At 46.8% G+C, this 24,587-nt stretch overlaps 1 protein-coding gene across 2 annotated transcripts in view; it reads left to right on the top strand.

The window, feature by feature from the left end:
* The window catches only part of FGF12 (fibroblast growth factor 12), a 237,058-nt gene that overhangs the window by 65,775 nt on the left and 146,696 nt on the right, over positions 1 to 24,587 (top strand). Inside the window, exon 1 of one of the 2 annotated variants that reach the window (XM_030028510.2) lies at positions 22,684 to 22,987. The exons of the other annotated variant lie outside the window; for it this stretch is intronic. Within the exon in view, the coding sequence (XP_029884370.1) occupies positions 22,900 to 22,987 (88 nt within the window). The 5' untranslated portion in view covers positions 22,684 to 22,899. Of the gene's footprint in view, positions 1 to 22,683; positions 22,988 to 24,587 lie in introns of those variants that run through there. 2 annotated transcript variants of the gene reach the window in all.

Below are 24,587 nucleotides of genomic sequence, written 5' to 3'. Positions count from 1 at the left end.
AGTGCAGACTAGGCACGTGTCCTTATTCCGCAGCTTGTGTAGCCCCCAGGCAGGCATTCTGGAGCTCCAGCCCTGAGACATGGGCTGTGCTCTTCTCTATGTGGATACCAGCCAGACCATGTCAGAAATGCTGGACTATTAATGATTATGGAAAGGAGATCCCTCTGTGAGAAACTGTATTTCAGGCGTTGCAAGGTCCCTATCAGTGCTGCTATTTTGGTGCATACAGAACAATTGAGAGAGAACTGCAGTGTTTTAGGGCAAGTACTGAGTCTCAAGGAGTACCCAGCAGTCGTTATTCCACAGCATGTCATCTGGCATGTCTCTGGCTCATTTCAGGGAAGGTGTTGGAATGGATGGGGCAGAGAATGGACGATAGATTTCTGAGGTGATGCTCTTAAAGACGTTTGGAGCTGGGCTAAGAACCGATATAGCAATTTACTGTTCAGCCTGACACAGGGCTTTTAGCTGGAGCAGAAGCATTTGCTGACGATGCTGGCAAAACCGCTGTAGTTGCGTGTTGTCTGACTTAAGGCAAAAACAGGCCTGTCCAGAAAGACTTTATGGGTGAGGTTCAGTTGCCAAGCACTGGTGTCTAGTGCCATTTCAGTCTCTCCAAGAAGCCCATGATATCCACAATAGTGCAGGCAGGTGTAGCACCAGTGCAGGCAGAGCTAGTACAGCCCGCAGGCCAGGCAGGACTCCTTAAGTGGCACTGGATACATATATTAGGTGATATAGGTGCTTGATTCCCCTTCTCTGTGTGTGCCACTGTGCAAGGGTGCGTCTGAATTTGCTACCTAATGTGGTCTGCCCCGGGATTTGGAGAGTAACTTGTGATGGCTGACAAGGCTTTCAGCCACAAGAGAAAGCAGAGCTGAAGAACTGAATGAATGAAGTAGAAATCTCCAAGCTCTGTGTAGACAGGAGCACATTTTTTGTGACTGTGGAAGCCCACCAGCAACACTTACACAGATACGATAGGAGCCAGAGGGACCAAACTGAGTGGAGAAGTGGTAATGGTGGTGGTGGTTGTTCATCTGCAGGGGAATGGCAGGAGCAAATGGGTAAAACCCCACCAAGCCACACACAATGCTTTATGCTTATGTACCAACCTCTCCCCAAAAGGTCTGTAAGCCATGTATGGCACTCACAAGGTTACCTTATGTGGTCCCCAAAGAAGGGGTGTGTGTCTGTGAACACTTGCAATGGAAAATACCTCTCAGGAGAGGAGGGCGCTTGCCCAGCCTCAACTCCCTGCTAATCCCTGCACCACAACTCTGGTCAGTAGGTGAGAAAAAAACCCCTCTTTTTCCTGGATAGCTCTTTGGGGATGAATATCCAATGAACTGAAAACTCATTGAAACCACATAGCTTGTTTTGTTTTTTTCTTGAACCATAACTGAGTCTGAACCACTGTTTCAGACCCTGTTGAACTCAGTCTGCAACAACACATGTCAAAACTGAATCTAGAACTGGAGTGAGATATTAAGCTGCTGGTAAGAGTTTTACTTGGAGAATCTTTATTAGTACAATGATGCAAAGGTGCAAAGACCAAAGGAATTGCACATGCTGTTTTCTTGCTCTGTGTTGTTTTGGGATTTTTCTGGTAGGATAACTTCCATTACGATGGGATCTCCGAAGTTTTACAGGGGAGGACTCCTATCTTCTTAACTGTGTGTCACTGTTTCCAGGACGGGGTCTAAGGGCTGAATGGGGAAGGTACAATACTGTATAGGCAGTGCTGTGTGTTTTATCACAGTCATTTTTTCTATACTAAGGCTTCTTCTAAGCCTAAGAGTGTTCTCTTTGTCTGAAATCTTGCCATCTGAGCCACCCAGGTAGGCTCCATGTGAACATGTGCGATCTAACCACTGTCAGCAAGCTTTTGCTTTTATTAGCCTTTGGTCCAGATTTCATATAGTTCTCACTTATTCAGATCTGAAAAAGAATGCCTTTGTCTTCCCACAGCACTTCTGTGTGTCTTCTGTCTATGTAAACTTGGGTTTAACTCCTCTGTTTCTGTTGATTTGATCATCTTTCCCTGCACTGCCTTGTCTGTATTTGCCTACTATTGATTTTCCACTTGGCTCTGCAAGAACTAAAAGGAGTTTAGGAAAAAATAGGTGCCTAGAGTGGATGTTTCTTGAGGGAGAAGCCACAGCTTACTGTGTTTATTAGGACATCATGAATATTGCAGGCAAGGGGTAGTCTCATCTCTCTGTGCCCCTAGAAAGCCATTATGTCAAGCTTGAGCCATAAAATTGCCAGTCAGTTGTGCAACAACACACCCTTGATCCTCTATAGAAAGGGATTGTTTTGCCAAGAGAGGGCATCTGCTGGGCAAGGACTTATTAATGTACAAGCACCTTCTGGCCTCTGTCCCTGCCTTCAGGGCTTGACGCAATGTCCTGCAGAAGTCAGTAGCAGCAAGACTGGAAAAGGGCTCTGGACCTCCTGACTAGGTTTCTTGTTTCCTGAGCTAAACTTCTGTCAGGCTCCTTTCCATCCCTGTTGTAATTCTATGTTTGTGCGGACATGTCAGTGTGGGGAAGGTCGTTACATAAAAGACTGTCAGTGAGGAGCTGTAACTACTCAGAAGTTTTAATTATGGCCTGACATGATGTTATTGTCCTGGCCTTACACACCTCTGTGGGTGTATTTCTGAAGGAGGTGGCTTTTGTTGCTCCAAGCTGACGACTCCTCCCGAGAATTTGTTCTCTCCATCAAGGTGACATTCAGGAATGGCAGTGCCACACGTCACCGAGGAGGAGAAGAAGTGCTCGAAAGGGAACTGTGACTTTGATGTGATGTTTCCCCATATCACCACAGTCTTTTCCAAAGAGGATATTAGTGATCCTCCAGTTTTTCCTGTGGCATCATTCCCAATAATAATCCTCTTGATCATGAAGAGAAGTTGTATCCTCCTAAGCCACTCTGTGAGCAGCCATAAAAGTCAGTGACGTGCAGCTTCCTTGTTGCAGGTACATTACCAATCTAGGGCTCCCAGAGTCCAGGGAAACTGAACTGCATCAGTAAACACCCGAACTGCAAAGAGGATGGACAAGGGGCTGAGAATGGCACATGGAGCCTTCTGCTTTGATCAGCTGATAGTAGCTGTCTCTGTTCTCTCTCCCCTCTTCAAACAGAGGTCCAAATCACATCTACTGGAGATGCAAAGTAGCATCTGCAGTTCCCCGATCTTGACCGGCCCAGTCTATCAAGTCTTTTAAGTCTGGACATTCTTCCCAGAAGTTGCATAGAGCTGCTGTCTGTATTCACACAGTAACTTCAGTGGGGCTCACCACGGTTTGGAAAGTAGAAACTTAAGACATGGGTTGAACCCCTCAAGTTAAGACGTACTGGCAGGAATACTACAGATGGTGCCGTGATAAGAAAGTAGCCAGGAGAGGACTTGGAGGGCTGCCCATCATACCCTTTGCCCACCTTTCAGCAAAAGGAAGATTTTCATTTGTGCTGTTTGCAGGCTAGAGAAGGGAGAGAGTTACCTTGTGTAGGTGTACTTAATTTGGTGTAGCAAAAATTAAACAGGTTGTAGCTTCCCACTGAAGGTGCTGTGCCTGCGACAAGAATGCTGGCAGTGAGATCAATGCAGTGCAACTGTCATGCAAATGTATAGCAATGAAATGCAGCCCTCCTTTTTTAAACAGGTGCTGCAGCTTGTTTTGCCAAGTATTTGTGACATTTTGGACTGTCAACAGCTTGCTTGTGTGTTATGAAACACACAAATATTACTGGGGCAAAAATTAAGAAAAGGAGTGACTTTGTAGTTGGAACCATGCACACCAAACAGTAAGATTGAGGAAGGGTCTGTTTTAGCTCAGTCTTGTCCCAGAATGTCTCATACTGAAGGTCAGGGAGAACTTGATTGAGTGATTTGTAATAACAGATTAATGCATATTAAACATCCAGACATATTGGACGGACAGTGGGGAATCTCAAACTGAGTTGCCCACACTCTGACTGTCCTATCAGGGATGCTCAGTGCTTCCAAAATACGTTGTCCTCTTGAGGTGTCCTGACCTCAGCTACAAGAAAATGAAAACATCTTTATGTATTGGATACTTTCTTTAAAATGGTTTATGAATGGATCTTGCCCAAAGTGTGCTCTTGCACTGAGTGTCTGCTGCTTCACATTTGTAATTCATGCAGAAGATGTAATGGAGGATTGAGCTGCTGGACTGGATTTAGGTGCTGCTAGAGATTTTTCATAGTGCTACAAGGTGGTGGTGCTTCTGATGTCTTTAGCTTTGATGTCTGCTTGAATGAGCCTGTGAGCAAAGGTGTCTCTACTATTGATGGGGCAGGACTGATAATCAAGTTCTCTGCAGGGGCAGAAGCTTTTCCCTAGAACTGGAAGTCTGAAAGAGCCTTTCCTCTACCTCCCATTGCTTCCTGAAAATGTGGCAAAGGGCTGATCCTCAGGTGTGGCGCAGCACCTGGGTAGAGCAAGTAGGATACTCCAATTTGGGGTACAGTTTGTGGAAAAAGTATTTAATGACTTCCATCCACCTGTAATAGTTAGTGAAAGCAGCTGCACTGAGCAGACTTGACAATCTTGTAACTTGACAATCAGTGCAAAGTGTCAGCTGCACTACTGTGTTAACCTACTGGGTGATACATACCTGTATTAAATAAATAGGATAGACAAGGGAAGGTTAGTTTGTCTTATTTTTTAGCAATGGGCAGATATGAAAGAATTTCTGATTTAGGGGCTTGAACGTTTCTTTGAACTTAGGTCTAAGTGAATGGAAATTTTCAACTCTGCAAGTACAGCTGGATGAATAATTTGTAGTGAATAATATATCTGATGGCTTTCACTGCATTTGGGATTGACAGCAAACACATCACAATTTTAATTATTGGGAATGATTTGCTGAAATATTCAGGAGCTATTTTTGGTTCCTGCAGACTGTGCATGAAAAAGTTAGCTATTTAAAAGTCAGACTCTTCTTTTTTTCCTTTTCTGAACTCCTGGCTAGTCTCCTTGCTCCATATAAGCTTCTCCAAACAGGGCAACAGGACTCCTTGGCATCCTGGCTTGAGAATTTAACATATAGGAACATTAAAATAAAATAATTATTAAAAAAAAAAAGTTAATGCAAGTTGTCCTACCCTAACACTCAGCAGAAAGCATGCGAGAGGGATCAGGATGGGGTTGGTTCGTTGGCTTCTTGAGGTGCTTGCAGAGCTCAGGGCTTTCCATGTATCTGGCGTGGGAATCTGCAAGATGGAGAATGGAGACTTTTGGAGAGGTGAGGAAAGCATTACAAAAATGTTATGTCTCTCTCCCTCTCCTGTACTTTTCACAGCTTTGAGAAAGTAGAAACCTCAGGACTGGCCATCAACAATTCAGGCTGGGTATTACTTGAATGCTGCGTAAGCAAGACTGTTGGGGTAATCCTGACACCTAATGTAGGGAGTTACTGACACAGCCCGTTTCCCCAAACCGCTCCAAACAGCTATTTACCCTTCTGACCCTCTTCACCTCCTGACACCTCCCCGTCATGTGGTACTATATCATTGTACTGTCGTGCCATCCCAGTATGATATTGCATGCTGCCCACTGCTGCAGGGGAGACTCGGCCTGGGGGGTGATGAGATACTATGAAGAAAATTAGGGAGAAACAAACTTGTTCCCAAGGAGCAGGGCAGGAATAATGTGAAATATAAATTTTCCTTCTCATCTGCAAAGAAATCAAGGCAGCATTTTGAAAAAGGAATGGATAGGGATGAATAAAAATGTGACTTTCCTGAAGAACTGAAATAACAACCAGAATGTAAGGAAGGTGATGCAGGTACAGAACACGCTGGTTTGCCTGGGCTTCTGTTAGCTGCTCTCTAAAATGTTTTGCTACCCTCTGGTGGCTTTCTGGGGATTTGTGCAGTCTAGTTTTCAGTCCTTGTACAATCTCCTGCCAACTTTTTGAGACGGATTGAGAAACCCAGATCTACCGATGGAGTTTTTTATTTTCTCCAATTCCAAAGCAACAGTACAATAATAATGGAAAGCGAGCTTTGTTTGTTTGTTGTTTTGTTTTGGGGTTTTGTTTTTTTTTCAATTTTTTCTTTTTCCTTTTGTTCATATGAAGTCTCTTTTGGTCTAGAGTTATAATCATAAAGGCAGCTTGGTTAGGAGGTTAAAATGAAAAAATAATAACTTTGTACCTAGGTTGGCTGTGTAGAGGGACTGTTCAGTGTTTGGGAACAACACAGGCTTCGCAACCCTGCAGAATGCAAACCCGTGTCCTCTACTTATCTGCAGAGGACACAAAGCGAGTACCAGTGAAGTCAATAATAGCAAAACTCCCATGATCTCCAGGATCCCAGAATAGGTCTTATTCAGCCTGGTGCAGGGGCAATGCTCAAGCCTCCGTCATCCTTTCACTGTGCCTTGGTCTCCATTATTCAGTAACTTCTTGTTTTTTCCCTCTTCCATCTTCCGTGCTCTTTAATTGATTCTGCATTGTGGCTTCATAGCAGAGGAGCTGTAGGTAGGGATTTAAAGGGCAGTGGTTTGATAGATTTTACAAGAAACTCCTCCCAGGCATTAATTCCTGGGTTATGGGGTCACAGAGGCTCTTGTGATCTTCTCAGTCTGACCTCCTGCAGAGAGCAAGTCACAGGACTGCCCTCAATTGACTCCTGCTTGAAGTGCAGCACTGAATATAGGAAACATCCCCTCTTGGTTTAAAATTTTCCAGTGATGGAAGATTCACCTTGTTAAATCGTTCCAGTGCTTTATCACCTTTGATGTTAAATACTTCTGCACTTTACTTTGTTTAGTTTCAGCTTCCAACCTTGGGTTTTCTTGTTACTTTGTGAATTTGAGAAGTCGTGTGTTGCTCAAACTGTGTCCTGTGTAGGGACTCATGGGCTTTATCAAGTTGCCAACCAGGTGGAGCTCCGAGAGGCACCTTGGTTGTAAGAAATGAAAAGTTGTTAATGTTATTGACTGAAAAGTTGCAGGGTGTGATGTGAAATCACAAACTCATTGCACAAAAGGCACAAAAAAAGCAATACAAGGGCACTGCTGGAGCATGTGCGCACTTCTCCCTAGTGCATGTCTGCACTGGATATTTCTAGGGTTCACATACTTAAACCATACAGTTAGTAAGGGAGGATTTATACAGGTTTTCAAATGAGATCTAATTGTAAAAGTCCTGCAGAGGTTGGGTTTCACAAGAGATGACTTGAAATATAAAAGCATTAGTTGTTTTGGGTGCATTTTTTTGTAAATCAGCTGTGCTGAGGTCCTTTGGGACGTAGGCTGCTACATTCAGCAGAATGATTGTTGTTGGCTTCTTACGCTGTTCCAATTCACGATACATTTTAAAACCAGCTCCATCCATCTCACAACCTCGCAGAGGTTTGGAGTGGAGAGCAGCCAGTGGCTTTTGTGCTGGATTAGCCTACAAAAGCCCTGAGAGAGAGTAAGACCGCAAGCCTGGTTGGGCAGTAAGCACAGCTAGAAGGCCACCTTACAGGAAAAAACAGTTTTTTGTGGTTCAGGCAGGGGAAGGGGATGCAGTAGGTTTGGGTTACCTCAACCACAGAATATGCTGTGACAGCAGATGACCCAACTCCTTCTGTGGTTTGACCTCCATCAGGCCAAACTTGCTGGTTTTAAAGCCACTCGAAACCCCACAGGAGATGATGGAAAGGCAGTCAGTGTGGAGGTGTGGAACATGCTTTTGGGTTTCAAAGTCTTGCCTCTTCTTGGCAGGGTGTCTGAGCCCAGCACGTAGGACCAGCAGTCCTGAGTGCAAAGCCACTTGTAATACAGTTCCTTTCACGGCCTTGTGGGCTGCTCGCGTGAGGCTCTGGGAGCTGCTTATTTCAGTCCTCCTGCAATATCCTGCTTGTGAAGAGGGGATGGAAATGCCAACCTTAGCGTCTCTGCCAAGGCGTACTGTAAGGATTTGTTAACGTATACAGCTGTTGTGGGAACAGCTCTGCTGTTGATGTTCAGCATCCCCAATCCATCTTCTGGCATTGATGCTTTCTAAACCAAAGAAGTGTTTTGAGCTGATGCCAGTAGCCATGGGTATGTTTTACTACACGATCTTTTGCAGCCAGATGCAAACTTGTTTGGGCTGTGTTCTGGACTGTCTGGACAAAGTCTGGTTCAAGACTGCAGGCTGTGTAATTGCCTGGGTGTCTGAGCTGTTAAATCCAGTCTCCCAGCAGACCTAAATAGCTAAGTGTAGTGCTTTGCTGACATGGTTACAAGGCTTTGGGACTGGAGACAGTTTACATCCATCTCTCTCAGGGAAAGTTCTCACCTGCCAAACAAAAGAGAGCGTAGACCCTTCTGAAAAGAGAGCACATGCACCAGCTTTTGAAACCCCTGTACCCTCTTCCTGGGTTCAGTGACCAAGTGGATGGCAGAGAGTGTGAAACTGAGGAGACTTCAACTGAGGCATTTTGCACTTTAAAATCACTTTCCACTTCCAACCTCCACCTCGATCCTGTCAGATCCACAGCTAGTTCTGGAGGAAGACAAGATGCAGACTGACAGCCTCAAAGTAAGGCAGTAAGGGAGATGCCAGGGATGTGTGTGAGCACCTCTGCAGCGGGGACCCCAGACTACTGCACTCCCCCTTATAGAACCTGCCTGTGTAGTAACAGAAGATTTTCCTGCAGGAAATCAGGATTTCAGGAAATGGGGATTTCTGCAGGATCAGCAGGAAAGCACTTTGCCAGCTGGGGTGAGGGTCTATCTGTGATCACTGGAGCTCCTGGAAGCTGTTGCATTTCCATGCACAGAGACCCTTTTTGTGCAAGGTAACCTCTTCCCCAGCTGTCTATATAAGAGGCCTCAAAAATGGAGGTGTGAAAAAGCAAAGAAAGAAGCGTTGCATCACCTACTGCTCCAAAAGGAGGGAGAAAGAGACAAAAGGGAAAGAGGCCTCTATGTCCTTAAAAAGTCAGTCTGTCCCACCAGTTTTGGGAACAAAACTGACAATGGCTAGGAAAGAACAATCCCATCTAAAAGCTTCACCACTGGGGTTTGGGTCCTCAGTAGTGAAGGGAAAAATACACTCTCTTAAAGCTATGCTCCTCCCTGTTTTCCAGGGCACTGCACCCTCAGCCTGTGAGCGCATCAGACAACTTTCCCAAAAAGGCACTTTGGGGATGTAGCCTACATGTCTGGAAGGAACTGAATGAATGGGGAGCATGTCTCTGCTAATGAAAGCTGCAGCCAGAAATAAGAGTTCTGGAGGTTGAAAACTAGGTTAAAAGCAGCCAGTAACGGAAAGCAGCTGAAGATGGAGTGGGTTAAAGAGCTCTTGAGTGTTAGACGGTGGATGGTTTTGCTTCACTCCCAGCTCCTGGGTAGTGCAGTCCTGGCAGACTGACAGGGCTTCTGGGGTGAGTTGTCACAAGATGCTTCAGCTTGCTGGGTTTTTTTCCCTTAGGTTTTTATTTTTAGTTGAATTCTCCCACTTAACGCACACTACAGTGACCCCTACTGCCGCCAGCAGTCAAGGGCCCATCTCAGTGCAATTATTAAACTATGGGAAGGTATTGCCTGTAGTCTTATAAACAGAGAGTATCATTTATAACCCTTAACTATGCAGAAAGTCTGCTGCTCAACCCTACGCCACCGAAGGGGAAAACTTCTGTAAACCCTGTGATGCTTAAACTGTGGTCATAGTGGTTGTGTAAAGAATAAGAATCAGCCAAAAACTTCACAATAAACCTTTTCTCACTTTTCCAAGTAAGCCTGGAGAGGACATGCTGACCAGTTGGACCTCCCACACTATAATACTGCTGTACTGCACCACATGCAGAAACAGCATCCTTGTTGCTCCTGCTTGGTCCCAGCTGCCAGGGCCCTCTCCCATTTTTCAAGAGCAGTTGTAGGGTGGGAAGATCCTGACAGCAGTACTAGCATGAAAGGGCATTCAAAGCTACTGCTCTTGTGAAAGTGGATGGCAGCTGCTCTACCTTCTGTAACTTCTTGTGATGAGTTAAGGGAAGAGCCTTATACTAGTCTACATGTAGCATTTTGAGTCTGATAACTACCTCTGATCATCACCTGCTTATGTGATCCCACTCTTTTCAGCATGATTTTTCTTAACAGGGACATGGAATTACAAAGAGATCATGAAAGAATATGAAATGTGCAACATGGAACAAAAGGAAGATGGAAAAGCTGAAATATTAAATATAAACAGCAGGGTCTTGGTGAAGTGCAGTGCAAACACAGCTGCTGTGCAGCACGCTGGCCAGGCCACCATGTGCCCATCTACATCAGTCCTAGTCGGTGTAAATGCCTCTGAAAGAAACGATAACGGCCTGTCGTGGTTTAACCCCAGCCAGCAGCTAAGCACCACGCAGCCGCTCACTCACTTCCCCCCCCACCCAGTGGGGGGAGAAAATTGGGAAAAGAAGTAAAACTCATGGGTTGAGATAAGAATGGTTTAATAGAACAGAAAAGAAGAAACTAATAATGATAATGATAACACTAATAAAATGACAACAGTAATAATAAAAGGATTGGAATACACAAATGATGCACAGTGCAATTGTTCACCACCCGCTGATCGATGCCCAGTTAGTCCCTGAGTGGCAATCCCCCTGCCCCCACTCCCCCCAGTTTATATACTAGATGTGATGTCACACAGTCTGGAATATCCCTTTGGCCAGTTTGGGTCAGCTGCCCTGGCTGTGTCCCCTCCCAACTTCTTGTGCCCCTCCAGCTTCTTGCTGGCTGGGCATCAGAAGCTGAAAAATCCTTGACTTTGGACTAAACATTACTTAGCAACAACTGAAAACATCAGCATTATCAGCATTCTTTTCATACCTAGCTCAAAAACATAGCACTATACCAGCTACTAGGAAGACAATTAACTCTATCCCAGCTGAAACCAGGACATGGGCCTCAGCAGGCATCCTGCATTAAACATCCCTTGGTGAGAATGACACTAAGAAAGAAATCATGGGGTACCAGAGACATGACCCAACAGTTTCTACGAGGCAAGGACCTAACTGGAAAGCAAGCTGGAGAAGAACAGAAGGAAGAAACTGTAAAATGAGATTATCCAGGTACTGCTGCCTGCATCCCTGACAGACCAGTGCAGGCTTTTCCCTATGACTTGTTCCCCAGGAATTGCTCTGTTCTAGTTTTAGCTGCTCAGAGACTATCCCACAGGCTGGAGCAGACGTCAGCTCAGAGATTGTTCCTGATTATTAATTTACTCTGTCTTAATGTAGGCCCTCTACCAGCCACTTCCCCTGATGGTGTGCAAGTAAAGCTGGTGTCTGTTCTGCCTCTCATCAAAGGCAGCTGCACGTTTTACCTGGAGACCGGGGGCTGTCACGCTTTCTGTGCTTGTGGAGAAATGCCCCCAATTCTTCTGGTCTGGATAAATGGGCAAAGAGGCAGCTCCAGTGCCCTCCTGCCTCAGCCCAGAGGTGCTCTGCCAAGGGGCAGGGTGGCAAGCATGGAGGTGGCCAAGCACCGGGAGGCATCCCCAGGTCTCCCCATGAGTGATGCCTGCTCCTCTGCATGGACAGCCTGAGTCACGGCCGCGCTGCATCTGGTATGCATCTATGGACTCTGGCAGCAAACACCCTTCTCCCCCACCGCCCAAGTTAGTGATGGCTTGGGTCTGGGAAACGGCAGCCAAATTACTGCAGCTGGGTAGAGGCCCAAGAGTCCCACTTATGCGCTCTTTCAGAATTTATCTTGGACAATCTGTCTCCTGAGAGCATCATCCTGAGGATGACCCTTCTGATTTTGCCTGCTTTCCTTCATGTAGTTTGCTGTTGGCATTAACCATCTTGGACATTTGTGGTCTTGCCTGACAGCTGTCACTGTAACCAGGAGGGTGACTGAGGGAGCAGGGTGAGGGGCAAGGCTTTTCTCTGCCATGCCTCGCTCTCGCTTGCCATTGCTGCAGTTCAGGGAGTGTAGCAAATAAAAATGGGGAGCCAAGTTCTTGATATCAGACTCTTCTCCTTCCTGCAATACTTCACACTATGCACTCCAGCTCTGCAGAGCTGGACCAGAGTGCTTTTGTACACTGCTGAGTGATGCTGGATTCCTTATGGTTTCATTATAGCTTGACACTGAGCACAAGGGAATGAAAAATAGATGATGTGGCTGTGACACTTGCTGTAACTCAGCAGGGGAAAAGGAAAGATGGCCCCCTGGGAACCTGCCTTTCCATTCCTCGCACCCTCAAATGTCGTGTGCTGCCTCACAGTGTGCCTGGCACCGCCCTCGGGAGCTTGTGGCTCTGCCATCATGAAAAGCAAATAGCTAAAATTGTGTTTTACAACAAGCTGCTCCCGCGAGACTTAAGCAAGGACAAGCTGAGACTGTGACAGAGGGAAGCAGCAGGAGCTGCGGTTCGGGCAGGAGGTCACCTGTTATGGGTCTCTTTTTCCTCACAAGGCAGCCATTGCTTCCCTCTCCCTGGCATGGCAGCCCCAATCCAGACCCATGAGGACCTTCTGGAGATAGGCAGTGATTGCTCTATAGCAGGAGAACATCGAGCTGGCATTCCCTAGGTCTGAGTCCTCCTGCTACACCGCACCTGGGTGAGAAGGGGAGTGGGAGATGAAGAATCCCCTATGGGATTGGGATAACAGTGAAGGAACCAAAGTGGTGGAGGGTGACTCAAGCCTCTGAGTGTTGGGATTGGAATGTGGGGTTGGCCTTCCAAATAATTAGGTAGAGCAAAGGGAGGCCTCGTTGATCCTTTCACTGTTCCCGGGGAGGGATGTAATATCTAAGGAGGGTTTATGTGAAGCCCAGTACCGCGTAGTTGAGATTGCTTCTGTGTTGGGGGTTTAAGCAAATGCCAGCTGGAAGGAAATAATTGTGGCAGTGGTCTGGGGATGGATATGTGACATGCAAGAACTTGCTCAGAACAGTTTTGCTTTAATTAGACATTTTTCCCCATCATAACTGCTGTTTTACTGCTGAATTGTAGGACACAGCTCTTTGGGAATGGAAAGTGATGGCTGTGTTTCCACTTGCTCATGAGCCCAGTATACCTGGTAGGACCACTTGTGCAGGGACAGAAATGGTACGTGGGGCCAGGCAGCACAGAGGACTCGGGAGGGCTCAAGCCTGCACTTGCGTTTTTTGATTGGGGCTTTCTCGTCTGAGGGTTGCAAAGCACTGGACAGATTTCCTAAAATTTTTCGCTGCCATTGTGTGGCACTTGTTTGGACAATGTCTGTGACTGTCCCGATGTAAACAGGCAGAAGGCTAACGCAGGACTAGCTGGAGGTCAAACATGTCCTGCAGCAGAGTAGATGCAGCGGCTCTGCCAATAGCCTCAGCAGATAACGTGCTGTGGTGACTTTTCTCCAGTAGCTGGAGAAGGTGCGTTGGCCACATGCCATTCACAAGCTAAGGTGAGAATTAGAAAAGGTGTGGTTTAGTGACTCATAAATAGCTTAGCACATGCTGATGGGGTAGCGGCTCAGCTTTATTATTCCAGCTTTGAATCCTTAAAGTGTCTGTAAAAAAAAAAATAAAAAAAAAAAATCAGTGCCTGAAATGTATGGGCTAAATTCAGACCTCATGGAGCAGTATTAGTTTATAGCAGGTCTGAATCTGCCCCCAGCTCTCTAACATTATTGGTAAAACCTCTGCAGCCACCTCTCTCTCCTCTAACCCTTCCTTGGTCCGTTCTGCTGCTGCAGTTACAGCTTTAGCTTGTGCTGAGCTGCATTTTGTGCTGTGCCAGGTCCATCACACGTGCCTTGTGTGTGGTCCAGGTTTTGAACTTTGCTTGCGGGAAGTAGACAACCACTGCAGTGATTGACCTTCAGGGCCTTTGGTAATACCTTGTGCATGTTTCCCTGCTGATAAAGTAATGTCTTGCTGATTTATCTGCTCGCACACAGAAGTATTTGCCTCCCATATTTTGTTTCACTCTTGAAATTTCACCCATTGCTCATTCATCTTTTGTGATTTCCTCTTTCTTGCTGTGCTCCGTAGGGATTTTCGTAGAATGGTGCTTCATCTTTCATGTGAACACTTTTCATTCCTCCCCAATTTTGCCAGATTATGCATGTTTTGGAATGGGACTTGCTGGAATTTTTCTTCCAGCATAAGTGAATTATCTTCAGCTGCTGAGGAAAGAAGGATTTTTGCCTTCTGATAGGGGAGCAGAACTTTCCAGGGGCTGATAATCAGTCTAAACTGCAATCTGGGCTGGCACTGCTCTGTTTTCAGCAGAAGCAGAGTAAGGCCATTACCGAGTATGTCACAAGTCAGCAATGATTCCTGTCTCTGGGAGCCAGCCACGTTACCTGTCACTGGTGTGATTATTGCAAACTGATGTTGCGAACTCTTAGAAGATTTGGGGCCTTTCTTAAATCCTCAAGCCATTATGTGAGAATGACAACTTGGTATATTTAGATATTTTCTGGTTCTAATGGCTGCAGAGAAAAGCTAACAACAGAAATCTTAAAAGACCCTAAACCATGAGACAAATGCAAGAAAGAACTCCAGAAACGTTACTTAGGTTCGTTTTTAATGTCATAGAAGAGTATGGAGGAAGTAGGTCTGCCTTGTAGCTGGCAGTGTTCTGAGCCTGGTAATATCAACTGTCTTCACCATTTGTACTGTAACTATGAACAGTGAAAAACCTCCTCTGTCCTGTGAAGCCAGTCTGTGGTACATGTGTGCATGGGGCTGGGGCTGCAGCAGCAGTGTGGAAGTTGTGGCCTAATGGGGTGGGCGTTAAGTTCTTCTCTGTTCACACCAGTGTCAGCCAAACACTCCTGGTATTCCTCAATTGTCAAATTTTTTTGAGAAACTTATGGAAATATTTGATTTTGATAAGGTCAAAACCTTTCCTTGCAACTTTATATTCATTATATTGTCAAAGTATTTCAGCAAAGTTGAAATACTTTAAAAAATGTCATTTTAGGGAAAAATAATGAGTGTATTGATTTTTTTACTTCTTTGGAGCATCTGCCCAAAAGCAACAGTGTTCTCTGAGAAAGAAAATCTGAATACCTTTTTCTTTCTTGCATTCTGGAGAGAACTACACTGTGTGAGACAGTCTCAGAAAAGGAATTTTCCCAGACAAAAAGTCCTCTTAACTAAGTTCACCTGGAAAAAATGTACCCAGTAGGAAGTCCTGTCCTAACAAGCCAGGATTTCAAGGTTGGCTCTTACAAAAGTCTTGTAAATCCAGTCTTCAATTCTCTTGAAACATGAATTTTCCTTTACATATATAGACACACTGTAACTACTCTGTAATATTATTATTTAATGCCTAGCTTTTGTCATTTTTTTTGCCTTCAGAACCAGCAGGGACAAACCTGTGTGTGGCTCTGGTAAAGACCCTGCTGCCTTAGCGATGCTACACTGGAGGACCTGGGAGTTACATGTTCCAGAACAGCAGTCTTGCCAGTGCAATCTGTGTCTCAAACATGTCTTCACCTGCTCTTCAGCCACGGTGGCCACTTAATGAGTTGAGGGTCTGAACCGTGGTGCCCCAGTAGTGGCTTTACTGTGATCGGAGCAGCTGTGAATTGGAGCAGAAAGCATTTCTTGTACCGTCATTCCCAAGGCAGGAGGTTAGGTAGGCAAGTACTTGCTTGTCTTGATGAGACTGTGCCACACGTGTTGTGTTAGTATGCCAGAATAAATACGCTTCAGATCTGGATGACAGTAAAAGGATCTGTAAGCGTCACTGGGAGTAGGCAGATGGGCAGGTTCATACTTCCACAGATGCTGCTTCTGACCTCAGATGCACTCCTGAACATTAGGAGTGAGTTTGCTGGAGGGGAAGGGGAGTTGGCTTCTCGCAGAGCTGGTCCTATTGTACTTGCCCTCAGAAAATCTCCTTTATTAAGCCTCCCAACTTTTCCCTGTGAGATGGATGGATTAGTTGCAGGCTTAGATGAGGGAGGTGGCCTGCCAGTTGTTCATGTTTCACGCAGCGAATCGGAGGGGAAAGCCAAGAGCAACCCCTGGTTGAATTTGGAAAATGCACCTGTTCGGTGCTGGCTTTGCCTCGGTGGCTGCCTGCTGCAAGCAGAGGAGCCAAGGGGCCGTCCGGTGGGCAGAGCCCGGCAGCTCTGCTGGCCAGCAAGCTTGCTTGCCTGCCTATCTCAAAAGCCTGGCACAACTGCAAGCTGTTTCCCTCTAAACCTGGGTCATGCCTCAGGCAAAGCCATCATTGCCTACTGTGGATTAATAACCTCAATTACTGGGGCCCTGTGGGTCAGATCTTCCCCGTGCTGGCTGCATTACAGCTCTTTTAATCTGCTTTCCTCTCTCATGACCCCTGACCCTGGAGGGATCAGCAGACGGGGAGATCTTCTGCCTTCCTGCATGTTTTCCCTTGTGAGGGGCTGCAGAGACTGGTCAGATGTGAAAGAGCAAGCAGAGCTGGCAGGGGAATTGTACCCGCCAAGGAGGAGCGTCTAGAATGTGCTTCTGCCACTCTCAGGTGCAAAGGACAAATGTGGCAACATCTGGGGGTCTGCCCTGAAATTCAGGAATCTGCAAAAAATCACAGCCCCAGGGGGCCTGGCAGTCAGGTTTGGTCATCTGGGGAAGGGGCTGCACGGCTCTTGCGGGGGGAGCATGCCCCCCAAATCTCTTGGCATTCCCTGAGCATCTGGGTAAAGGTGATGCAGAAGAAGTCATGCACTTGGATTTCTAAAATGCTTCCCTAACTGGGTGTTTCCTTTAAAGAAAAAAGATAAGGCCTCATCACTGGGGAAATTGCTAGTGGAGAGGGACAGGATGGTGCAGTCCAGCATGCTCCTAAATGATCTGCAAGAGCAAAGGAATGGAGAGGAGACAAACAAAATCCTTTGAAGTAAGAAAAACAGAAGTGGACAGGAAAGAGTTGCAGAAGGATCTCCTGATACAGAGTGTCTGGTGAGCTAACAGCAGTATAAACTGGAGGAGTTCAGGGTAATGCACCCATAGATAAAAACCAAAAGAATATGTATATATGGTCACTCATGGTAAGGGCTGCTTCTGGGGCCATTTTCTCTCTGGAAGAAGACCTCAGAGACAGTGTGGATCTCTCTGAAAGTGCTGGCTCAGCAGATGCAAGCAGAAATTATTGGGAAAGGTACAGAGAGCAAATAGGAGCTATCATCCTGCCGTGCTAGAAGTCCCTGGTGCACTCGCACCTTGAGTACTGTGTGCAGCTCTAGTTATCCTGTCTCAAAAAAGATGTGATAGAACTAGAAAGGCACAGGAAACAGACACAAGGTCGGTGGAGCGTGCAGAATAGCTGCTGCCCGGGGAGCCATGGAACACATTAGGCATTTTCAGGTGTCTTCAGAAATGAAACAATTGAGGAGGGAAATACGACAGAGGTGTATAAAACCATGACTGTCATGGAGAACATAAAATTACCATTTCACAGTATATCCGCTAAGGTGAGCATTAAATGGAACTACTGAGAAGCAGTTTTAAACTAATAAAAGCTTTTTCCTGGCACACGATTAACCCATAGAACTTCTTGCCAAAAGAGTGAGGAGACCAACGGTATTGCTGGCTTCAAAAATCAATTATAAAAATTTGTTGTGGAGAAATCCATCAAGGGTTCTTAAACATGTTGCAAGACATCCTGTGGATGACGAAATCACAAAGCTGCTGGGCACTGGAAGCAGGTGGAAGGAACAACGTACGGCTACCCCTTTTTCCAGAGCATCTGTTCCGAGCTGCTGGTACTACTACTACCAAAATACGTTTGGAGAAGTCCTAGAAGTTCCAGCTCCTGAGGAAGGGTCACTGTGCTGAAAAATATCCAGAACAACCGCTTCTCACTAATTAAGATTGGAGACATTTGATAGAGAAAGCCTTCTTTACACGTAATACTAGATTTCTTCCTAATGTCTGGAAATGCAACTACTAAGTACTCATTACTATGAGCTTTTTATGTGTCTGAGGATAAACCTATTAAGATGTCTCATAGCCTTGATCATTTTTCTTTTTCTCCTGAATCTGCTTTGGTGAGCTGAGAGGAGGCTGAGATTTTACCAAGTCAGTCTCTCCACCAGGAGCTGGAATAAGTGGTTTCTGTTCCTTCTTGTTCATATGATAGCATTGCTTTTTGACCACAGAAAGGCAACCAAGAAATTAGTCTTTCTCGTCTGATGTATAAAATCAAACTATGGTTTGTTTTTTTTTTTTGTCTCATTTTCTATTTGCTATCAGAAGGTGTGCAGTATACTTTTTCCATGGTAGTTTCCAGCAGAATCTTTGCCTTAGAACGAGTGCAATTTTATACTGATCAGGAAGAGGCTAATCCTCTCACTAAATCACCAGAATGAGGACTGACAGATGATTCCCTACTTGGCCACAAATTTATTGTCTGACCTTCAGCAAACCCCTGAACTTTGTGCTGCAGCTCCCACTGGCTCTGGTGTGAGTGCTTTGGTGGAGCTGGATGCGATAGAAGCTATACATGGTTACGATGTCTGTGAAGCAGACCCTGCCATCCTTCCTTGTCAGCAGTGCTCTGCTTCATAAAGAAGGGGCAGAGGGTAAGCAGAAATACTCAGAGAGCACAGTCATGACAGTGGGATAAGTACTTGTTTGTGCTGAAAAGGGCTGTATTTTTTGGCCCATTCCAGGGTAGATTTTGCTCAAATGCCTCCTGCAAATAAAGGTGCTTTGAAGTGGTTATCTGCCATCCCTGAAGAATATACCATCCCTGATCACAAATGGATCCATGGAGTGAGTGTCAAGAAATGAGCACCAAGTGCTCGCATAGGAGTTTTGTAAATTTACAGAGAAGGACAAGGTCTGAGATCTGCATCAGCACCAGCTTGGACAAAGCTGTCGAGGTTAATGGTCCATTTCTCACCATACCCACCTGCATTTAGCCAGAAAATACAAGGGCAAAGACTTGCAAAAAAAAAAAAACCCAACCCCAAAACCAACCCCAAAAAACAAACCACCTGCACAGGCTGTTTATCTGTGTACCAGTCACAATGTTCAAAGAACTACAGGTAGTCAATAAGGGTGAAAATAGGAACAGAATGGGCTCAGCATCTTGAAAGATTATTACTTGCTTTTGTCTGAATACGAGGAAATTACCTTTCCTGACTAGTGTCTTCTTCGAGCTTTCGTAGATTTTCCTTCTTTTTTGGCTTTTGTAACTGATGAACTCATGCACATTATGCTATTTTAATACCTAGCAAAGAGCCTTGTCTGCTAAATCACCTTATTTTTCTCTGATCAGAGCACAGTGCATTCCTCTTTTTAGTAGAAGGTATTAATTTAAATTCCATAATCCCAAACATATTCTCGTTTCTGTTCTGTGCTTCAGAAGGCCAATGGCATTTTAATTTAATAAGGGAGAAACACACATGACACTGTGTTCCCTGTAACTGTCTTCTGACCTCAATGAGTCTTTCACAGCTTTCTTTGTGTTCCAGTAAATGCAATCTCTGCTTTCAGTCAAGAACACTATCATTTCTAATACCCATGTTCTACTGATGGGCAAAAATTAAAATATCTATAGCATTTTCACAGTAACTTTTGAGATGTTATTTGCATTATTATTTAGTAGCACAAGCCCATCAATGGAGCCATAGCAAGATTTATGTGCCACTTATGTCTCATTGAAATATTGTTTGGGTACATGCTGTCTCTTTGCAGAGAAATAAATTTTATTTTGGTTTACCTTGGGTTTGGATTAAAATGAGTTAACTCATCTAACAGTGTCTTGATTTATGTCAGCTCCATTTATCTTTCCAAGTTCCATAAGCTTTGTTTACTGGGTTAAGAACTACCTAATATGGTACATGATATTACTGAGTATTTTGTGGCATGTAAACACTTGAGTCATCACAGTTCCTAAAGAATCATCCTTTGCCATTTTCATGCTTCCATTTTGCTCTTTAAACTTAACTTAAACCTACTCAGTTTGAAAGAAGAACATGTGCTTGTTGTAGTCCTCATGGCCCTTCTTTGGAAATGTCAAGTAACACTCGTTCATTCTTTTCACTGGTTTGATTCTGCTCTCCTTTACTCTGATGTGAATCAGGAACTGACCCCTTGGAGCCTTCCCCACAAAGGCAGAAGTCCTGGCAAGTTAAGCCTGGATCATCAGCCTTGCTGCAAGGTGATGGAAACCCCCCCAAAGTAATGGGGATTATTTTATTAGTGTTTTGTGGGTTATTCTGAGTAGATTTTCCAAGATCAGCTGCGTTTAGTGAACAGAAGTCTCAAAATTCAGCTGCCTGTTGCATTCTCATTTTTTTTCTTCTTACAAATATCTGTATCGTGTCCAATACACTTGCCCTTGCACATCCAAGTGATAATGCCTGCCGTTCCCATGCTAGCTTAATATGTATAATACCTAAGTGCACCTCTGTCCTTGTACCTGGTGCTGCACTTCAGTACTGGCATCTCTAAATCAGAGCCCCCTCATTTACAGCTCCATGTTGGCTGCTAAGGAAGGAGGGCACCTTGACTTCAGATCTCACTGTACTGTCCTTGATCTGCCAGATCCAGAATTGTTCTCATCTCTAACATGCTGCTGATGCATTTGCAGAATGAGGACTATTATTTTTTGTGCTATTACAAAAGTACCCAAGAACCACCATTTGTGTTTTAGGGCTTCACTGTGCAAACTACTTCTGGCCTTGTTCCAGAGGGGCTACAGGCTTGCTTGTTGATCCGATATAGTGGAGAACTGAAGGAAACAACTATGGGTCAAGGGGAGAGGTAACAGCTGTAATCTCAGTTTGATATCTGCCCTGACATGGCACGGTAGTCTTCTGTGATTGCTGTAGAGCAGGTATTGCTAAGGAGTGTAGCTGGAACAATGATCCTGGGTAAGTGGGGACATGTAGAGAGGAGGGAGAAGGGCAGTTTCCTTGAGCGTTTTGCTGTGACTTGGTGCATGTGCAGGGTCCTGTGTAAAATAGCTTATGCATTAAGACATACAGAGTGATGATTTTCAGCACAAATCACAGCAGACAACAAAAACTGAGTTTAGCATGGATCCCAGGGATTAGTTGTTAAAACCTTGCATCCTTCTAAGAGTCTTGAGCTGTATGCTAGTGGGTTTGCTTCCAGCTAAGTGCTGTTTTCAGTGTATGAAGTAGGGCTGACTGGAAAATAAGAGTTTCCATTTCATGAAACATTTAGCATTTTAACTGTTTTTCTTTTTTCTTTTTTTTTCCCTCTTCTAGGGGAAAGCTGAAACTGTAGGCTGTTTACTGAGGGCATGAAAGATTCCAGGTGCTCTCACAAATACTGGTTTTGCCACAAATCCTCAATAGGTTCTCATACTAGAATAGCATTTCTTTTGTTATGCCTGGTTTATGTTCCTTGGTACTGTGATCTCCATGTATTTTATAGCTTTTACTGTTCCATCCTAATGGAATTCCTAGTGAGCAAAGCATTCACCCTGTATCATGCTGACTGTGCCTCTTCTTTTTGTATGGACTTGAGAGACATCCTAGCAAGTGTTAACAGCAAAGTCTGTATCCCCTCTCTCGCATCCCTTTAGAGTGTTGGCCAAAAGCCTGTTAACATCCTAGACTGCGGTCTCTAAAAAAACTTCCATCTCATGCACTGGTCAGAGAAGCCTGGCCACTTTTGCCAGGTGCCAGGAGAAACAAAAGCAGAGAAGGCTTTGAAAGGTGGTGCATGGGTAGGTAACCCTGCTTGAGCACAAGGTAATACAGGTAGAAACTCACGCCGGTGCAAGGTTCAGATTTGTCCCAGAGGCAGCTGCTTTTTAGTGCAGTATCGGAGTCTACGCAGGTGAAAGTTCATTTGAGTGGTTTTTATATATACTAATATTATTTCCTTTGAGGACCTTTCTGTGCTCCTGTCCTTTCCAGCCTTGTGTTGTGGGTTTTGCACTGCGTAGTTTCATGAATCGAAGACGGCTCTAAGGTGACCATCTTGCCCCAACCTTCCTCGCGTGTGAAATATGGGCCCCACCTTTCTCTGTGCGGCGCAAAAACTGAGCCGGGACTTGGGTCTGCGACACTGTAACCGCGATAGTATAAAAGCGGGTAAGAAAGAATCAACCTTCAGTTTCAGTGGAGCGACCTTTGCAAGAAGCCGTCGCCTTAGGGTCTGTAAGTGTTAAGTAGGGAGCCTTGCTCGCTTAAAGCGTGCGCTTATAGGAACACCCCTGCTTCTAGCTTCTAGGCACACACGCTCCCACGGGTGATTTAAGACAAGAGGCGTGTCTTCTTCCCAGCCACGTTGCAGGTCCCGTGGTTTCTGCCAGGCAGGGAGCCCCGGGAGGGCCGTATTCGGTGCCCCCCGCACGTGGTGCCGCCTCTCGCTGGGAGCATCCGCGGCGCCCCGAGCCTGCCTTGCCCCGCAGAGCAGAGCATCCCCGGCGCCTGCGGGGGGCGGCCGGCGGGGACGCGGGGCCGCCTCCCGCCCTCCCTCCGCTCCCTCCCCGCCGGGACTCGGACAACTTCAGCGCGGCGGAGCCCTGCGGGCCGGCGGGACCGGGCTCTCCGCGGCGGCGGGGGGAAACGGCGAGAACCTCCGCCCGCCTCCCCGCCAGCGGAGCGGCGCGGCCGAGCCTGGCGGCAGCAGGGGCAACGGGAGGGGGGGGTCCCGGCGGCGGCGGCGGCGGCTCCCCGCCCCGGCGGGGGCTGTGCCGGCAGGGGGCAGGGCTGGGAGCCGGCCGCCCGTGTTTCTAGGGCTTGACGTCCTTCCAGCCAGCCCGCCCCCCTTCCAGGCAAAGCCTGCCCTCCCCCAGGCCAGAAGTCCCGAGAAGTGCCGGCGGGGTCCCCCACCCTCCCCCGGGCGCGGCGGGGCCGCGGCGATGGGCCGGGAAGTTTGGCGGCGAGGGGGGCCGGCGCCCCGCCGCTGAGAGCCGGCCGCTCCGGGGCCGGTCCCTTTTCCGAGGAGCGGGAGGGCGCCACAAAGTGAAATCCATGAGGATTCTCGGGCTTCTCCTGGAGAAAGGCTCGCATATGCTGCAGTGTCTCTGTGGAAGGCGCCTGAGATCCAGCCACAGCCCAGGTGGGGAGCGCGCGTCCTTGTCCCCGCCGCCCTCGCCTCCCCGCCCGGGCGCCGCTCGGCCCCGGCTGGCCCCGTTTCCTCGCCTTCCTCCTCTCCCCCTCCCTTCTCCTCCTCCCCCTCCCTCCTCCTCCTCCTCCTCTTCCTCCGCCGCAGCCGGCGCCGCGCACAGGTGGCCGGGATGGGCCGGGCGCTGTCCGCGGTGCTGACCCCGGTGAGCATCCCCCGATCCTGGTTCCCCATCATGCCGGGATCCCCCAAACCCGGGTCCCGTCCGCCTCCAGGTTCCCCCCCCCCCCCCCCCCCCCCCGTGGCACCATCCCCAACCCGGACCCCCCATCCACCCGAGGCCTCCACCCTGCCTGTCACACCACCTGCAGCCCCCACCCAAACAGAATCCCCCACATGGGTCCGTACCTCACACATGACCCTCACTAGAGTCCCCCATCCCACCTGCAGCCCACACCCGCACAGGTCCCTCTCTCCATATGGGACCTCTGTATCTCCCATCCCACCTGGGACCCCCAACCATGACCTCCATCACCACCTGGTCAGGATAGGGATAACCTTCCGTAGAGTGCCTGTGGCCCTGCGCAACTCTAGGGATTGGGTTGGACCCACTGTAAGACCTCCCTTGTGTTGTACCTTGTGTTTGTAGTAGCAGTGTTGCAACACTTTTCTGGTGGAGGGTGTTAAATGCATTTTTGAGTGGGGATGCCCCTAGAAGTGAAGGGAAATCCCCAGCTGCTCCTGATGGGGGGCTGGGAGACTCCCAGCACCTCTCTTGGCTCCCAGTCTGTTGCGGGGGGGAGCATTGCACCAGGATGGGGAGTGCAGTGGGGTGAAGGGCTGAAGGATGTGCTTGATCTTGAGCTGTACCTGAGCACTTTTTGAAGAGGGGAATAAATGCGTGAGTGCCTTGGTTTGGTGTGGCACCGCCCCTGAGTTTTAGGGTGATCTTACTGAAGCTTTTTAAGTGCTGTCTCCACAATTTCTTTTGTGCTATGTGCCTTTCATAAGTCTGACTTTCTTTCTACAATACTGGGTAAACACCTGTGGAAAGAAGCCCCATGTTATTAAGATCTACAGAAGTTACAGTGCTAACCCTACTGCTTTGAGCTTAACTGGGTTTCAGTTCCTACTTGGCTTTTGAGTAGATCTGCTTATCAAACCCTGACTATTGTAGTCTTTGGGCACCGAGTGTTTACAAGGATGTCTTTTAGAGTATTGCTTGCTAACACTTGTGTTGTTTCCTTATGTGAGATCTTGGTCTTAGAGGAGAAAAATTTCCATGCCTCCTGTGTAAACACTTGGTGTTGTCCATTGAAGAGAAAGGCTGTGCTTGGGGGAACACTGTTGCTGGGGTAGCCTGGATTCCCTTTTGGCCTTGCTAAGGAAAATTTGTTAGTGGTTATAGCCACCTGTGTATGCCTCAGTATCCTCTTCCCTCCCACGAGACTCGTTTGTGCAAGTTGTCTGTGACTGGCTCGTGACAACAGTGGACGTGCTGGAAATCTTTGAGAGAGTAGGCTTGGCTCCCTTGAAAGTATTTTCTGGCCTGCTTTGAAGAATGATGTGATAAATAAATAGAGCAAATTGTGGC

Source organism: Aquila chrysaetos, chromosome 10 (genome assembly GCF_900496995.4).
Source record: "Aquila chrysaetos chrysaetos chromosome 10, bAquChr1.4, whole genome shotgun sequence".
Classification (NCBI taxonomy): Eukaryota; Metazoa; Chordata; class Aves; order Accipitriformes; family Accipitridae; genus Aquila; species Aquila chrysaetos.
This window is presented reverse-complemented; position numbering and strand designations above follow the sequence as displayed.